The 17,710-nt window shown below is 46.2% G+C and overlaps 1 protein-coding gene across 1 annotated transcript in view; it reads left to right on the forward strand.

Moving 5' to 3' along the window:
- GALNT9 (polypeptide N-acetylgalactosaminyltransferase 9) overlaps positions 1-17,710 on the forward strand; it is a 199,451-nt gene that overhangs the window by 38,645 nt on the left and 143,096 nt on the right. Inside the window, exon 2 of the mRNA XM_083476454.1 lies at positions 7,998-8,178. Coding sequence (XP_083332580.1) covers positions 7,998-8,178 — 181 coding nt within the window. The remainder of the gene's footprint in view (positions 1-7,997; positions 8,179-17,710) is intronic.

The raw sequence follows: 17,710 nt of genomic DNA on the forward strand, positions 1-17,710 counted from the left end.
GCCTGATGATCGTCTTCCAAAGCAACTACTCTATTCCGAACTTAAAAATGGAAAGTGTAATGTTAGTGGTTAACGAAAGAGGTTAAAAGACTGTCTCAAGACAAATTTTAAAAAATGTAGTATAAACACCGACAACTGGGAAACACTGGCCTGCGAGTGCTCCAGTTGGAGAACAGCCTTTACCAAAGGTGTCATGGGCTTTGAAGACACTCAAACTCAGGACGCAAGGGAGAAACATGCTAAGAGGAAGGCACACTTGGCAAATCCACACTGTGATCAGCTCCCACCTGGGAACCAATGTCCCCACTGTGGAAGGAGGTGTGGATCCAGAATTGGCCTCCACAGTCACTTACAGACTCATTGTTAAAACCGTGTTTATGGAAGACAATCTTACTCGGCTACAAGTGAGTGCCAAAGAGAAGAGAAGAGAGGCCAGTCTTATTCCTTTCAACTTTGCAACCCCACCACAACTGGCATATGGAGCATCAGTTTCCAACTCTGTTTCCACCTCTGTCTGATGGATGCAGCTAGGTTGGTCTCTCCCCATTGCCATGCTGCTTTCTTCCAGGGAGATGTGCAGCCTCCTAGCAACCCCCCATTCCCTGGCCAGTGTCCTACTCTCTCTGCAGTCGCAGGGCAAGTGTAGAACTTTGTTCATTTTCTAAGACTCTGTAATATACTTCTACCATCAAGGCTCATAAATCCTGCACAAACTCTCTGCTTAATGAAGAAAAAAAAGAGGTCCAGAACTACAGAGACGCTCCGTAAAATTATTGCTTTGGAGAGCATCCAAAAAATTCTCTTGTCCCTCAGACAGAAGAAAGAGAAAAAAAGGTCACAGAATGCATTACTGGCTCAGCATGCCAATACTGAGAGTATGCAAAATGAAAACCTTTGGCAAGCACATATACTGTACTCAACAGCATCCAGGCAAAATGACGTTATTTCAACTTCAAGATTGCTACCTATTTTACAAGAGGAGGTCATATTGAACGTACAAATGAAGATGGAAATGCTTCCGGCTTATGACTCAGCCTAAATATTAAGCAAAGACGTGATTGTGAGATTTGGAATTGTACATTTGTTCAGTTTGGAACTAGCACTGAGCCCAAATCCCCTCCACACACAAGAACTGTGCCACCCTATGAATAGGTTTGGTGATCCAGGAACTGCGTGGAGAGCAGACAAGTAAGTACCTTTTTTAACAGGAAAGAAAAATCTATACTTGGAAATTTATGTTCAAATATGCCCTTCATCAAAATGATTAGGACAGTAAATATGGAGGATAATACTATTAACTATTTATTAATATTGGCAACAACAGCCACTAACAACAAGAAGAATAGAGCTTGTTAAATTGCTTCTTGCTCCAGAAGGTCTCCAAGCGACTCACAACATATTTAAGAACCTGGTGGATCAGCTAGCAAAGGAACACACTCTAAGCATCTCCAGTACTCTTGACTGGAGGCCCAGTCGAACTCTACTGAAAGATATGCAAGTCCATTTGATTTTGTGCCGGCAAGATTCAATACTGCAATGTTTGTTGGTTTGCTTTTGCTAGCTATTGATCAGTGTGTCCATGCTTCTTCCTGACAACTTCAGACATCCAGCATCACAGTGGCAGCCTGATGAACCATAGGGAAAGGACCATAGTTCTGTGGTAGAATATCTGCCTTGCATGCAGCAGGTCCCAGGTTCAATCCCTGGTGTATCCAGATATGGCTTGGAAACCCTGTAGAGGTTCTGCCAGTCAGAGTAGATTATACTGAGCTCATGAAGCTGTGGTCTGACTCAGTAATAAGGCAGCTTCCAGTTTGCCTATGAACAATGAAAACAGTTTTGAGTTCAGATTGGATCGGTGGGTGTTATTTTCCTTAAGAAAGATCAGATTAGCAGTGTGGGCAGCTAAAACACCAGATTTTGCAGTAAACCAAATGCAATCCTTATAATTATGTACGGCTAAGGTGGGCCACCTAGCTTCTTCTCTATTAGGAAAAATGATAAGCTGCTTTTCACCCTCTGTAGTCTCCGTGTTCATTGTGCTTCAGCTTTGTTCTCTTCTTGGTAGAGCCAGTGCTGTTCTGTGAATACAGTGGTACCTCGGGTTACAGATGCTTCAGGTTACAGACTCCGCTAACGCAGAAATAGTACCTCGGGTTAAGAACTTTGCTTCAGGATGAGAACAGAAATCGTGCTCCGGCAGCGCGGTGGCAGCAGGAGGCCCCATTAGCTAAAGTGGTGCTTCAGGTTAAGAACAGTTTCAGCTTAAGTACAGACCTCCAGAACAAATTAAGTTCTGAACCTGAGGTACCAATGTAGTTCTTTGCAGTTAAATATACACTTTTGCTCTGTTACAAAGGGGGGAACAATTTCTGTTCTGTCTGTGGTTCATATTAAATAAGTTGATTTATGGGTGACTGTTTTGTAGACAACAGAACATTCTGGACATTTTGTCCTCTCTCATCTTTGAGAGATATAGAGAATGGAGACCAAGATGATCAAGGATATGGAAGTCAAGTCTTATAAGGAACAGTTCAGCGAGTTGGGTATGTTCAGCCTGGAGAAGAGACGACTGAGAGGTGATATGAGAGACACCTTCAGCTCCACAGGGTAGGATGTGAACCAATGAATACAAATTACAAGAAAGGGGATTCTTGTTAAACAATAGGAAGACATTTCTGGTGGTAAGAGCTGTTTGGCAGTAGATTACAAAAGATGGTGGAATCACTTTCATTGGAGGTTTCTAAAGAGAGGTTGGATAGCCACCCATCAGGGATTCTTTAGCTGTTTGATGGCCTGGGACTCGGGCTCGGACTCGGAACCAGAGGAGTCTCAGTCTGCACCGGATCCTTTGCCTCAGGCATCATCTGACCCAAGTCTGAGGTCTGATCCTGAAGAGTCCCAGTCTGCACAGGTTCCCCTGCAACAAACACCAGCTTGGCCGAGTCAGGGGCCTGAGCCTGCCCTGGCTCCAGATGCGGGGATTACCTCGTTGCCTTCAGCTCGGCAATCACTTACAGCTGCTCCACTACCGGTTTGGTCAGGGGAGGCTGAGGCAACCCCTGGGTCTAGTAACCCACCAATGACTCCTGAGCTGCAGAGACTAAAGTCTGAGAGAAGGAGAGACCTGAGTACTCGCAGGAGGAGTGCTCGCATTTGGGCGAAACAGGGAGGTGAGTCGCTGGGGGATCAGGACCGACCGCTACCCTGACAAAGATAAAAGGCTGTTGGACCCCGCCCCAGGTTGCGGGAGCAACATTGCTGTTTGCCAGATCCTGCCTGAGATCCTGTACCTGTCCTTGCCTGGTTTCCTGCCTCATGTCTTGCCTTGGCCCTGTTGGACTGACTCCTAGTGGAACCTTCTGATTCTGGACTGTGTTTCACGAGTTACCCCCGGGCCCAGCACAAGCTGTGATTCTGTGCTAGATGACCCTTATGGTACCTTCTGACTCTACAATTCTGCCATTCAAGGATTCTATGACCCCCTTCTCTGAAACACTGGAGAACTCTATGATTCTGTGAATCTAATTGAACATGCAAGTCTTGATCAGTGAAGCAGTGCACCTGCAAAGTGTGCGACACCCCCACCCCAATAACTTTTGCTGCTATTATTAATACTGCTTTTCATTTCTTCTCTTTGATCTCAAAATGCATCCAGCATTTCGCCTGGGGAGGAGACACATACTACAGCACTAATATTGTTTTTAAGTGACAACAGCCCGTCTATCAAGCATTTGGGAAGCACTGCAGAAAGCTTCCCAAACACTGGGGAATAAGTGGTTTCTGCAGAAACTGGCTGGGCTTGTGTGTTCCAGCCACTTCTTATACTATGCCCCACATAGGACATCAGAGGTCAGACAGGTGGGTATGGTTTGGGGGAAAACAGCCTTGCGGGCCAGATTAGGACCTGTGCTGTGCCAAATCTGGCCTGCAGCTTGAAGGTTCCCCACCTCCAGTTCTAAGTTGGATGGACAAATGGTATGACATGGCATAAGAACACACCCTCCAAATGTCACTGTTTTCCAGGGATGTCCCTGATTTAGAGAAGCCGTCCCAGTTTCTGATTTGATCCCAGAATGTCCCACTTTTCCTTAGGACGTCCCTATTTTCATTGGAGAAATGTTGGAGGTTATGAAGTTATTCGACTCCCGAGCTGTATGAAGGCAATCCTGTATAGGGAAGGTTTTTTTTAATGTTCAATGTTTTATTATGTTTTTATATATGTTGGAAGCTACCCGTAGTGCCTGGGGCAACCCAGTAAGATGTGTGGGGTATAAATAGTAAAATTATCATTATGGAATGGGGTGTCCCTATTTTCATGGGAGGGCATTTAAAAAAGCATTCAGTGCTCCAGTGCATCCACTTCAAAATTTGGTCCCATCCACTACTGGGTTCAGGCCCACCAGCAAGTGCCCCCCCCATAGATCACCCCAGAGAGAATGTGGTCCTTATCAGAGAAAAGGTTCCCCTTTCTTCTAAGCATATTGTGCACTCCCTCGCAATGTGTGCTGAATTAAAAGCACCGTGATGCAGAATCACTGCTGGCAACAGCTTCACGTTTAGCGGCTTTTCTGAATTGTGTCGTGGCGGCGGCAGCGGGCAAGAGAAAGAGAAAGCATCAAATCTCTTTTTAATTGTTCTTCACCCGTCGGTAATGCTCACTTTTGGTGTTGGTTACAGAATACAGAAGCGCCTGGCTGGTGCTTGTGCCCGCTCGACAACCCCGGCTAGTTGATTATGGATGCTGTAAGCAAGCTCCAATGTTTCATAGGGAAAGAGGCCATTTCAGTGCAGTTCAAGTGGATTAGGGCTGGCTAGTGGCAATTTCCTAGAAATGAGGAAAGTAATGCAAGGAAACCAGAATGTGCGTCACGAGTATGGCTGCATTTTTTTTAAATGAGAGAGAGAGAGAATGCCTATTTTTTTCCAGCCAGGGGAAGAAAATAGAAATGATAGTATTAAGCTCAGGATAGTGAGGAGGCGAGAAAAGAGGTTTGTGTGTGGATTGTACTGCAGAGGAAGGCAAGAAAATCTTGAACAAGGAGGTCTAAAGTTTCAGGAGATGTTCCCTCCCCACCCTCCTCCTGTCCAGCTTATCAGGCTTGTCCTGGCTCAGAAAGAACATTTGGTGTTTAATCAATTAATCCAAGGTCAGGGGAACCAGCAAGCCAGATTGATACCTCCTCCCACCACTCCCAAGCCAGGTTTGACAGAAGAGTGGAACCACCCACCTGGCAATCACCTGAGGCCACAATCATACCAGGTGACCCTTTTATTTGCCCCCAGCAGCCCCCAGACCCTATTTTGGAAGTGGTTTCTGAAGTCATCTTCAAGAGCCTGACTCAAAATGCTGTTTTTGAAAACACTACTTTGAAAAGAGCTTTGCAGTCATGGGCAAACAGCTGGCAGAGGAAGGATGATATAGATGGATTGTTTTCTAGAGACCTGGGGGAAGACTCCAGTTGGGTGTAGATCTTCAGGAGGGTCTAAGCCTGTGGTGCTTTTTCACCTCAGCCATCCCTGCTTTGAGAGCCACAAGCCCTTCCTCCCTCCCCACAGCCACTCGAACCTATATCGGATATTTCCATGGTGCCTATTGCACTGCCCACCCCTGCTTCTCCAGGTGTTCTACCTGCCATGCCTGCCTTGCAGAGAGCAATGACACCTCCCCTGTCACCTAAGCCCCAGAGGTGCCAAAAGAGGTGTGAAAAGGTGGAGCGGAATTCACCTTCTATAGCAATCTAATGCTTGGCTAAGGAGTGCACTTGCTGCACTAAGTTGAGCCCATCCCTGAACCATTTAAATAGGATACCAAGGGGTGTGGCCATGTTGGATGAACATATAAGCTAGATCACCTGCCATGCCTTTGTGTTTCTGTGCCTTGGATCAACTCTGTTACCTGCTGTCCCTCCAGCCAGCTATTCACATAGGTATTGCACTGATGTAAGTGTTAGTGCCTTTGGAAACATCCTCATTTGAGTTATTGTTCTTGAACAACTAGGAACCAGGACGTACAATGTCAGTGGTAGAGCAGGCAGTTCAGGCTTGACTGAAATGGTCTCACAGACCAAATGGGGAGGCCTAGTGGAACTAATATGGCTTCCAAGCCAGAGGCTCCTCACCCCCGAATGAGTCGGAAATTGCCAGAAAATGTACCAACACTAATGTTTAATTTTATTGGATCTGATCTAGAAGACGTGGGCCTACTAGTAAACAATAGCAAATCATCTGCCTACAAAACCTTTTAAAATCCCATTTGTTCACATGCAAAAAATAAAATAAAAATGGATTTCTCTGTTTTGCGTAATGGCACATGCCAATAGCTCCAAATGTAAATCAAAGCAGAAATATGACAGTCTCGTTTCCCTCCTATTTAATGTTACAATTTATGAGTCACTTTTCCATCAAAGGTACTCAAAGCATCATCAAAAAGTTTACTAGAAGCCTATGATAAAAATGACAAAAGAACAGCAGTAACAATCAAAATCATGAAAAATTGATCTTCAAATGAAGGGGACAGAATCACAACAAATCCCTAAAACATTATTATAGAAAACCTGACAGATGTTTGCTAAGTAGTTGTGATGCATGCTAGAAATGTGAGGAAAACAGAGCAGATTGTATGCATGTATGGTGGACGTGTAAAAAAACCTGAAGTTTCTAGGGTAGGTGGAATCATTAAACGTATACAGGAAATGATTATCATATGGAGGGGGGGGCATCCAGCCTGAGGGTCAACTTTGGACCAGTTTAGATCCCAGTATGGTCTGTGTGGCCATTTCCACCACCAAACCACAAACCACCATATGTGACATTAGGCAGAGCTGCTTTGGCAGCAAAGCTAAGTTCCATGTGGGGAACTAAATCATGCAGCCGATCCCTGCAGACAGTAGTTTTGCCAGTCCTGTGCTTGGCACTGTCTAGCACAGAGCTGGCAGAGTCCTGTGCTGCAGATTCTGAGCAGCTGGCTGCTGGGCACTTGGGAAGCACTGCACAAGAGACCCAGATGGGTGGATGGGACAACAACTGTCAATCATCTCGCATAATATTGAGAGAGAGATTGTCCCATTGTTATGTCTTGAGCGTGGATCACAGAACAATAGGCAGGTAGGATTTTAGAATGTAGTAATTTGATTGGCCCGTAGGAACTGTCCAATCCGGCTCCAAGAGGGGAGTTTGAATTAGCCTCTCAGGTATGACTGATGGTGTCAATAAAGTATATATAGCCTGGGATCTGGGCGGGGCATCACTGACTCACTCCTACAGGATGATTGACTGTTTATACTATGAGTTGAAATAAACACAAGATAACCTCTCCACTGAGTTTATTTCACCCACCTACCTGTCCAGATAGACCCATGGGGGCTAGGGAGAGATAAGGATCTGGTCTGTGAGACCCAAAGTTTTCCCCTTCCCTGTTATATAACAATAAGTCATTTCATGAATCCTTTTGGGCCTATCTTAAAGAAAGCATGCCATTAGATTTCATTGGATCATGTTCACTGCAGCCACATTCTTTTGGGTTATCTTCGTTTTAAAAACTGCAGAGCATAAAGCACTGTGCATGCACATTTTGCCACATATTTCACTTCATATGTATCTTCTGAAAGGGGGTGAGAAGAAATCTTGATGTACTGTGGTTCCACCAAAGTGCAGGGTCACTCACTCATGTCTGTAAAACACTACACAGAATCCAACCCTGAAGTACTTTTACGGGGTTTTCAGAAACTTTACCCAGATCTGTGAATTACTAATATAATATTTATTTTCTTACCACATCTTTATCCTGTAAATTTTGAGTGTTTTATGGCATAGGCTGACTGAAAAGATGTTCAAAGAGGGATGGGGAATAACCCTTTCCCCCAGGTATAAAAGTGAGAAAAGAGTTAAATCTTCATTCAGAAGATTAAAACGAAAAATCTGCCAAGATGTTTAGGAACTACTGGGATCCGTGTTAACTAAGATGCATCTAATGATTGCCTATATCTTCTCTGCAGGTCTAGCCAAGCCAATGGGATTAGTTGAAGGCCCTGGAGGCTTGGGCCAAGGGGGAATGGCTGCTACCCTGAGAGACGATAGTCATGAATCTGAAACAAAGTATGAAGAATATGGTTATAATGCCCAGCTAAGTGATCGGATTTCACTGGACAGGTCTATTCCTGACTACAGACCAAAAAAGTAAGTACACTTTTATTAGTGGACATGATTCTGTTTTCTTTACTCACATTGGAAAGCTCCTAAAGGTTTGTCTAAGTGTTAGTGTAAAGGTAGCCTAGATCAATGTTTCCCAACCTTAGGTCTCTAGCTGTTTTCAGACTACAATTCCCATCACCCCTGACCACTGATCTTGATCGCTAGGGATGATGGGAGTTGTAGTCCAAAAAGAGCTGTAGACCAAAGGTTGGGAAACACTGGCCTAGATGATGCCCTCCTCATATTATTAGGCTCCAGCTCCCATCAGCCCCAACCAGCATGGCCAATGACCAGAGATGATGGGAGTTGTAGTCCAACAATATCTGGGTGGCTCTAATTTGGCCATCCTTGAAGCTAGCAGATGATGTCCAACTAGCTAAGCAATTAGAAAGGTCAGGTTATAGGACAATGGAAACCTGAACCAGATGTCTACTGGTAACTTACCTGTGTGTGTCGCCATTTGGAAATTCAGTCTTCTCAAATGATAACTAATATGAAAGGCAGCATGTCTCCTACTACCAGATGCTAGGAAATAACAGCAGGAAGGGGCTATTGCACCCATGTCCTGCCTATAGGGTTCCTCAAAGGATCTGGTTGGCTGCAGTGGGAAACAGAATGCTGAACTAGATAGGAATTAGCTCTGAACCAGTAGGGCTCTTTTTTTTGTTCTTTTGCTCTTCTCTCCTGTCTGCCAAGACCAGGTGAGGGTTGTGGGAAGCTAACCTGAATGTAGGCCTGGAGAGTGTAATTCTCCTGTCCCCTCAGTTAGGGCTGCCATACATCCAGAATTTCCTGGACATATCCAGGATTCATCCATAGAAAATGGTGTCCAGGAAAACCTGGCTGAATAGCAGCCTTTATCAAAAATGCTGATTTTTTATTTTTTTTTAACTTCTGAAAAACTGCTGGAACAGAAGGAAATGAAGGAATGAGAAACTCTCGGTTCTGCTGTACACATTGGTGGCATATATAAGAAGCTCTTTTATCTCGTCTGATTGGCTGAGGGAAGGGTGATGCTGGGCAGCTGGCTGGCTTGGGATGATGGTCTGCTTCTCCACTGAAACTGACAAGATAGCAGGAGAGCCTTGTCAGTTTCAATTTGGTCAGATTCCTTTTAAAAAACATTTGTATCTAACCCTGAGACATATGTGGGCTGGAGGTTGGGAGGATCAAATGACTCATCTTTAATTGTACTTCTGAGAAAAGAAATATAACGAAAGAACTACCATATATAGCCAGGATCTTTATTCAAGCCAACTTTGGCTTTTTGCTTTAAAGTAAGGCTATATCCACATTATGCATTGAAAGCACTCCAACACTACTTTCGGAATCATGGCTTCCCACAAAAGAAATCCTGGGAGCTGTATTTTGGTAAGAATGCTGAGCATTGTTAAGAGATCCTTATTCATTCTCAGAGAGCTACAATTCATAAAGTTCCCCGGGAAGAGGGATTGGTCATTAATCTGCTCTGAGAATTGTAGCTCTCTAGAGGGAATAGGGTCAGCATCCTCAATCAACTATATCACCCAGATTTATTTGGGGGTAAGCCATAACTGCTAAAGTGACTTTTATCTTAATGATTTGTTTTTTTAAAAAAATCTGCTTGATTGTTTAAAAAAGCACCCCCAAGAGAATAAAACAATAATATTATCAGTAAAGGTAAAGGGGCCCCTGACCATTACATCCAGTCATGGACGACTCTGGGGTTGCAGTGCTCATCTCGCTTTATTGGCCGAGGGAGCTGGTGTACAGCTTCCGGGTCATGCGACCAGCATGACTAAGCTGCTTCTGGTGAACCAGAGCAGCGCATGAAAAGACTGTTTACCTTCCCACCAGAGCGGTTCCTATTTATCTACGGTACTTGCACTTTGACGTGCTTTCAGACTGCTAGGTTGGCAGGAGCAGGGACCGAGCAACGGGAGCTCACCCCGTCGTAGGGATTCGAACCACTGACCTTCTGATCGGCAAGTCCTAGGCTCTGTGGTTTAACCCAGTGCCAGCCGCTTCCCTTAATATTATCAGTATTTAAAACATAAAAAATAAAACCAGCAGATTAGAACATATTTCAGCAGTCTACATGTTTGGGTAGAATTGTCTAAACCGATGGTTCCCAATTGGTGGTCCAAGGAAACCCAGGGTGTCCATATAACACACCCAGGGAGTCCACAGCACTATTCACATAACAAAAACCACCATAGACATATCATATTTTTTTTCAAAAGTAGGGGGTCCACAGCTTGGCTTTTGAAAAACAGGGGGTCTGCAGTACTTAGCTTATTGGGAACCACTGGTCTAAACAAAAAAAAATTCTAGCAGTTGCTGCCTGATGTTAAAACAGCATTGCAGAACATTTATCCGATGAATATAGGGACGTCCTATTCAACAACAACAACAACAACAACAATAATAATAATAATATAATACCCCCACACTTTTGACTAGGTTTCCCCAGCCACTCTGGGAGCTTACAGCACATATAAAACCCTAGTAAAATAATGTACAGGGGTATCTCAGGATACAGACACTTCAGGTTACAGACTCGTACCTCGGGTTAAGAACTTTGCTTCAGGATGAGAACAGAAATCACGCGGCAGCAGGAGGCCCCATTAGCTGAAGTGGTACTCAGGTTAAGAACAGTTTCAGGTTAAGAACAGACCTCCAGAAGGAATTAAGTTCTTAACCCGAGGTACCACTGTACATTAAAAACTTCCAGATACAGGGCTGCCTTCATATGTCTTCTAAAAGTTGTGTAGTTCTTTATCTCCTTGACATCTGATGGGAGGGCGTTCCACAGGGAGGGCACCACTGCCGAGAAGGCCCTCTGCAGCTGTGAGTGCCAGTTCTGCAGATTGAAGGAGTCCAGTATGCAAATGTGGGGTAGGGACATAAGGGTGCCTTAAATATGTAGCATGGATGTGGCTTAAAGGCCCTTTAACTATGCTAATTTTTAATGGGGTTTTCTCCATGTCTGCCTTGCACATGTATTGATAAACTAACTTATACCACAGTGTCACATTTTTCATGTATCTCTTCTTTGACCAATATGGCAAACTGTGTTTAACGTTGACACCATTTAAGGACTTCCTTCATTAAGTGGCTTTCAAAATAAAGTCATATTTATATCCTTCCACTATCCTCCAAAGGAGATGTCCTTCCTCCCCTGTCGTCATCATAATAACAATCGGTAAATGTCTTAATGCAGTCCAAGGAATGTGACACTGCTAAACTGCTCTCCATAGGCAGGACTGAAAAGAATACTTAATTAATTTCTAATAATAATCCCCCCCAAAAAAACACCTTTGGGGATTTCCCAAGCACAGCTGAAAGTTTAAATAAAGTGCCTTATTAAGTGGAGGGAGAAAAAGTTAAATAAAGCACGCTCGCCAATCTTTCTGGAGAGATCACTCCAGCTGCAGGTAGCCAGGAAGAAAAAGGCAACATGTCAAAATCTGAGCAGATTGTTGTTGTTTAGTCGTTTAGTTGTGTCCGACCCTTCATGACCCCATGGACCAGAGCAAGCCAGGCACTCCTGTCCTCCACTGCCTCCCGCAGTTTGGTCAAACTCATGCTGGTAGCTTCAAGAACACTATTCAACCATCTCATCCTCTGTCGTCCCCTTCTCCATCTTTCCCAACTTCAGGGTCTTTTCCAGGGAGTCTTCTCATCTCATGAGGTGGCCAAAGTATTGGAGCCTCAGCTTCATGATCTGTCCTTCCAGTGAGCACTCAGGACTGATTTCCTTAAGAATGGATAGGTTTGATCTTCTTGCAGTCCATGGGACTCTCAAGAGTCTCCTCCAGCACCATAATTCAAAAGCATCAATTCTTTGGCGATCAGCCTTCTTTATGGTCCAGCTCTCACTTCCATACATCACTACTGGGAAAACCATAGCTTTAACTATACGGACCTTTGTTGGCAAGGTGATGTCTCTACTTTTTAAGATGCTGTCTGAGCAGATAGCATGCTTAAATTGCAAGGCAGCCCAGCTAGCATGGCTGTTGCAGGCTACAACTTCCATCAGCCTTAGCATCACACCATGAAGCTGGCTGGGGCTGATTGGAGTTGTATTAGGGTTGCCCTACGTCTGAATTTTCACTTTTTGAAATATGGCAGCCCTGGTTGTAGTCCACAATATCTGGAAGACTCCGGGTTGGTGAACATTGCTGTCAAGGCTAGTGGAGGATTAAATTCAGGGGCTGACATTGCTGTGCATTTGCCAAGGCCCATGTTTCAGCACAAGGATGCCAAATTGAATAAAATATGGAGGGGGGGTAAGCCCTGCCCCACATAATCACAAGATGCAGCACACATGCACGGCATTTGAATTACAATACCTATCAACTTTGGATGGGGCTGGCCCCTCAAATATTTTAGGGGGGTGTCAAAGGGACCTCAGCCCATAGAAGAGGCATAGGCAACCTTCGGCCCTCCAGATGTTTTGGCCAACAACTCCCATGATCCCTAGCTAACAGGACCAGTGGTCAGAGATGGTGGGAATTGTAGTCTAAAACATCTGGAGGGCCAAAGGTTGCCTATGCCTGCCACAGAAGTTGGCTCCTATGCACAAGCAGAGGATTCCCTGCTGATCTCTGATCTCTTTGGCCATCCTTCTATTTGCTTTGGCTCAGGGACAGGGAAACCCAGCCAGATGGGCAGGGTATAAATAATATAGTAGCAGCAGCAGCAGCAGCAGCAGCAGCAGCAGCAGCAGTAGTAGTAGTAGTAGCAGTAGTTTGAACCACAGGCCCTGGGACAGAATACAGCCCAATGGGCCTCTAAGTCTGCCTGTTGGAACTCTAGCAAAAGAATATTTCAACCCCCCCCCCCACAGGCCACAGGCCTCAGCAGTCCTGCTCCCCATAGTGTTTTTTGTCTGGCTGGGAGGTGCCATTGAACTCCAATAACTCCTCTTACTTGTCTGGACTGAGGATAAAGAGGGGTGGTTGGTTTAGAAATTACCCTGCTGCAGAGTGCCTTTGTTGCTCTGCATATTTTTGTCTCTAGTTTCACCCACCACTGGCATGTGGCCCCATCCGGAAAGGAATGTGGCTCTTGCACTAAAGCAGGCATGTCCAAAGTCCGTTTCGGGGGCCTAATCCAGCCCGCTGGTCAGTTTAATCTGGCCCCTGTGGCAGTTTATTCCCTTGGGTAAAATCCTAAAAAAAAAACCCTTAAGAACCTCAATCCCAAAAGAAGTTCAACAACTCCAACCCTAAAAAAAGCTGATCAACTTCAGTCCTAAAGAAAGGTCAACAACTTTGGTCGGCCCCCACGACTCTTCGCTTCATCAAATCTGGCCCTCTTTGAAAAAAAATTGGACACCACTGCACTAAAGCATACCTTGCTTTAGCTCCTTCTCCACCTGCCTACTCCAAGTTTGCAAGCAGTGACAAGCAGCAATGAGACGAGGAAGCAGCTTCCATTTGCCTGGGCTGATCCAGCCCAGAGAGCACTTAATGGGCAATGGTGAGCGTGGCAAGGATATGTGCCTTAGGAAGAAAGGAAACTACCTTATTCTGAGTGTGGCCATTGGCATGTCTAGGTCAGTACTGTCCACACTAGCAGGCATCAGTTCTCCAAGGTCCTGGGCAGGGGATATTCCCAGACGTACCTGGAGCTGGCGGGGATTTGAACCTGGGACCTCCTGCATGCAGGGCAAATGCTCTACTGCTGAGCTATGGCTCTTCCTCAAATGCAACCTATTTGCAAAGGAGGCCCACTTTACCTAGGAATCCACAGAAAACTGAAGCTGGCACAGGGCTTACTTGCAGCCACCCCAGGCACTGGCTGTCAGCTTTCATCTGCACTATACATTTAAAGCAAAAGGGAAGCGGGTGGCACTGCGGTCTAAACCACAGAGCCTAGGGCTTGCCGATCAGAAGGTGGCCGGTTCGAATCCCCGCAACGGGGTGAGCTCCCGTTGCTCAGTCCCTGCTCCTGCCAACCTAGCAGTTCGAAAGCACATCAAAGTGCAAGTAGATAAATAGGTACCACTCCAGCGGGAAGGTAAACAGAGTTTCTGTGCACTGCTCTGGTTTGCCAGAAGTGGCTTAGTCATGTTGGCCACATGACCCGAAAAATGTCTGTGGACAAACGCCGGCTCCCTTGGCCTATAGAGTGAGATGGGTGCCGCAACCCCAGAGTCGTTCACGACTGGACCTAATGGTCAGGGGTAAGGCAGTGGCGTAGCGTGGGGGGTGCAGGGGGGCGGCCACACCGGGTGCAACATCGGGGGGGTGCGCTCGCACTCGCAGCTCTCTGCCCCTAACTAGAGTGCTAAAATCCACGGGTTAGGGGGCGCAAATTACTTGCCTTGCCCCGGGTGCTGACAACCCACGGTACACCACTGGGGTAAGGTAAAGGCAAAGGGACCCCTGACCATTAGGTCCAGTCGTGATTGACTATGGGGTTGCGGCGCTCATCTCGCTTTATTGGCAGAAGGAAGCCAGCGCACAGCTTCCGGGTCATGTGGCCAGCATGACTATGCAGCTTCTGGCGAACCAGAGCAGCGCACGGAAATGCTGTTTACCTTCCCGCTGGAGCGGTACCTATTTATTTACTTGCACGTTGACCTGCTTTCGAACTGCTAGGTTGGCAGGAGAATGGTCAGGGGTTCCTTTACCTTTATACATTTAAAGCAGGGTCATAACACTTTGAACAGCCATGGCTTTCCCCAAAGAACCTTGGGGGTTGTAGTTGGCTAAGGTTGCTGAGGGACGCGGGTGGCGCTGTGGGTTAAACCACAGAGCCTAGAACTTGCCGATCGGAAGGTCGGTGGTTTGAATCCCCGCGACGGGGTGAGCTCCCGTTGCTTGGTCCCTGCTCCTGCCAACCTAGCAGTTCAAAAGCACATCAAAGTGCAAGTAGAGAAATAGGTAAACTGCTCTGGTGGGAAGGTAAACAGTGTTTCTGTGTACTGCTCTGGTTTGCCAAAAGCAGCTTAGTCATGCTGGCCACATGACCCAAAAACTGTCTGTGGACAAATGCCGTCTCCCTTGGCCTATAGAGTGAGATGAGCGCTGCAACCCCAGAGTCGTCCGCGACTGGACCTAATGGTCAGGGGTAAGGTAAAGGGACCCCTGACCATTAGGTCCAGTCGTGATTGACTATGGGGTTGCGGCGCTCATCTCGCTTTATTGGCAGAAGGAAGCCAGCGTACAGCTTCCGGGTCATGTGGCCAGCATGACTATGCAGCTTCTGGCGAACCAGAGCAGCGCACGGAAATGCTGTTTACCTTCCCGCTGGAGCGGTACCTATTTATCTACTTGCACTTTGACCTGCTTTCGAACTGCTAGGTTGGCAGGAGAATGGTCAGGGGTTCCTTTACCTTTATACATTTAAAGCAGGGTCATAACACTTTGAACAGCCATGGCTTTCCCCAAAGAACCTTGGGGGTTGTAGTTGGCTAAGGTTGCTGAGAGTGCTTAGGAAATCCCTATTCCCTTCATAGAGCTACATTTCCTAGGGTTCCTAGAGGTTGGGAACTGTGGTTCTGTGAGGGGAATGGCGTGTGTGTGTGTGTGTGTCTCCTAACAAACGCTCAGCACCCTTAATAAACCACAGCTCCCAGGATTCTTAGGGGGAAGCCATGACTGTTTCAAATGTTAGGACACTGCTTTAAGTGTATAGCGCAGATGGCACTGAGGTGTTGCCCTTGTATAATCCATCAGGGAAGAGGATGGAGTGGGGAAAGCTGGAATTAGTTGGCTCTTCCTGTCATTGGTTCCAGCTCCACCTTCCTGTGGCTTCCCTGCTTTCTCCCCTACCAGTCCTAATGAGCACTGGCCGCCACTGGTTGCCAGGAGGCAACACAATGACACCTGCCTAATTCTTGAGGAGTCCTTCCCTTCTAACTGGTTCTAACCAGTTTCCTCAGCAGCTGCATCCATCAGAGGTGGTCACTGTAACCCAATAGCTTACAAGATGCAAAAGCTGGCCTTGACACAGGTGGAGCTTTGCTTCTCAGTGCCCCATGATTAATTCAGAAGTCCTGCTAGATATGTACCATTAGCTCTGAGCTAATTTTGATGCCACCCCAACAGTTTCTCTCTCTCTTGCTCTCTTTCCCCGTTAGATACATTATTGATTCCCCTTTGTTTAGCCCTAGCCTAGTTTTCTAATTAAGCAGCAAGTTTAATTATACCACAAACGTATGTGGCGTAGATCCTGATTATTAACCGCAGCCCTTGGGATAACAGAATGAGCAAACTGAAATTAAATAGAACTGTAAAAATTAGTGACCTTATCTCTATATCTGTAAGCCTCTGCTACATTCAAATGCTCCAGAGCCCTGCACCTTGCTGCCTCGTTGAAACAGTTCCATCACATCTATGAATTGTTTGAGCAAATGCTGGTTGCTGTCGGCTCTAATGAGTGTAGGTTTAAGGATATGTCAGGTTCAAGCTGCCGGGGAAAGCCAAGGAGCACTGAAATAGTTCATCATGTCGTTCTCTCAAAAAATATGTAACCATTTCTCCTGCCCCTGCTCAAGAAAGCAGGGCAGCTGAAATGGGGGTGTCTGGACTTGCTTGCTTGGACTCCCAGTGCAAACCCAGGCAGGGCCAGCCCTACCATCAGGCAGAGTGAGGCGACTGCCTCAGGTTTTAGCTCCTTGGCCATACCCTTCTGTTGGAGAAGAGAGCTGTGTCTCGTGCACCACCTATTCCACCTTTATAACTAGTCTGCTGGTCTCCCTCAGGGGCAGTATAGTGCCCCAGTGCTAGTACTGAAGTAGTATTCTGCAGCCAGTCCAGTCTATGTGGAATGGGTGAGATTTTGTCCTTTGCCTCAAGCTGCAAAATGTCTTGGGCTGAGCAATAGCCCCAGGTGACCAAATACAAGCCCCCCCCCCCAAATAGGGTGACCCACTTCCTCATTGCCAAAAAGGTAAAGGGTAAAGGGACCCCTGACCGTTAGGTCCAGTCTTGGCCAACTCTGGGGTTGCAGCACTCATCTCGCTTTATTGGCCGAGGGAGCCGGTGTACAGCTTCTGGGTCATGTGGCCAGCATGACTAAGCCGCTTCTGGCGAACCAGAGCAGTGCACAGAAATGCCATTTACCTTCCTGCCAGAGCGGTACCTATTTATCTACTTGCACTTTGACATGCTTTCGAACTGCTAGGTTGGCAGGAGCAGGGACCAAGCAATGGGAGCTCACCCCATTGCAGGGATTCGAACCACCAACCTTCTGATTGGCAAGTCCTAGGCTCTGTGGTTTAACCCACAGTGCCACCCGCGTGCCAAAAAAGAGAAGACGACAAATAGAACTTGCATATACTAATACACACAGAGAGACACACACAGAGAGACATATAAAATTAAGAATATAGAAAGTTGCCTCATATCGAGCAAGACTTTTGTTCCAGCTAGCTTGTTCCAGTCCGTGTCGACTCAAAGCAGCTCTCCAGGATTTCAGATAAAGGTCTCTCCCGGTCCTACCTGGAGATGTCATGGGTTGAACCTAGGAACTTCTGCATGCAAAGCAGATGCTTTTCCATTGAAAGGTCTGGATATATGCC

The sequence above is a fragment of the Podarcis liolepis genome, assembly GCF_965112155.1.
Source record: "Podarcis liolepis genome assembly, chromosome: 15".
In the NCBI taxonomy this organism is placed as follows: domain Eukaryota; kingdom Metazoa; phylum Chordata; class Lepidosauria; order Squamata; family Lacertidae; genus Podarcis; species Podarcis liolepis.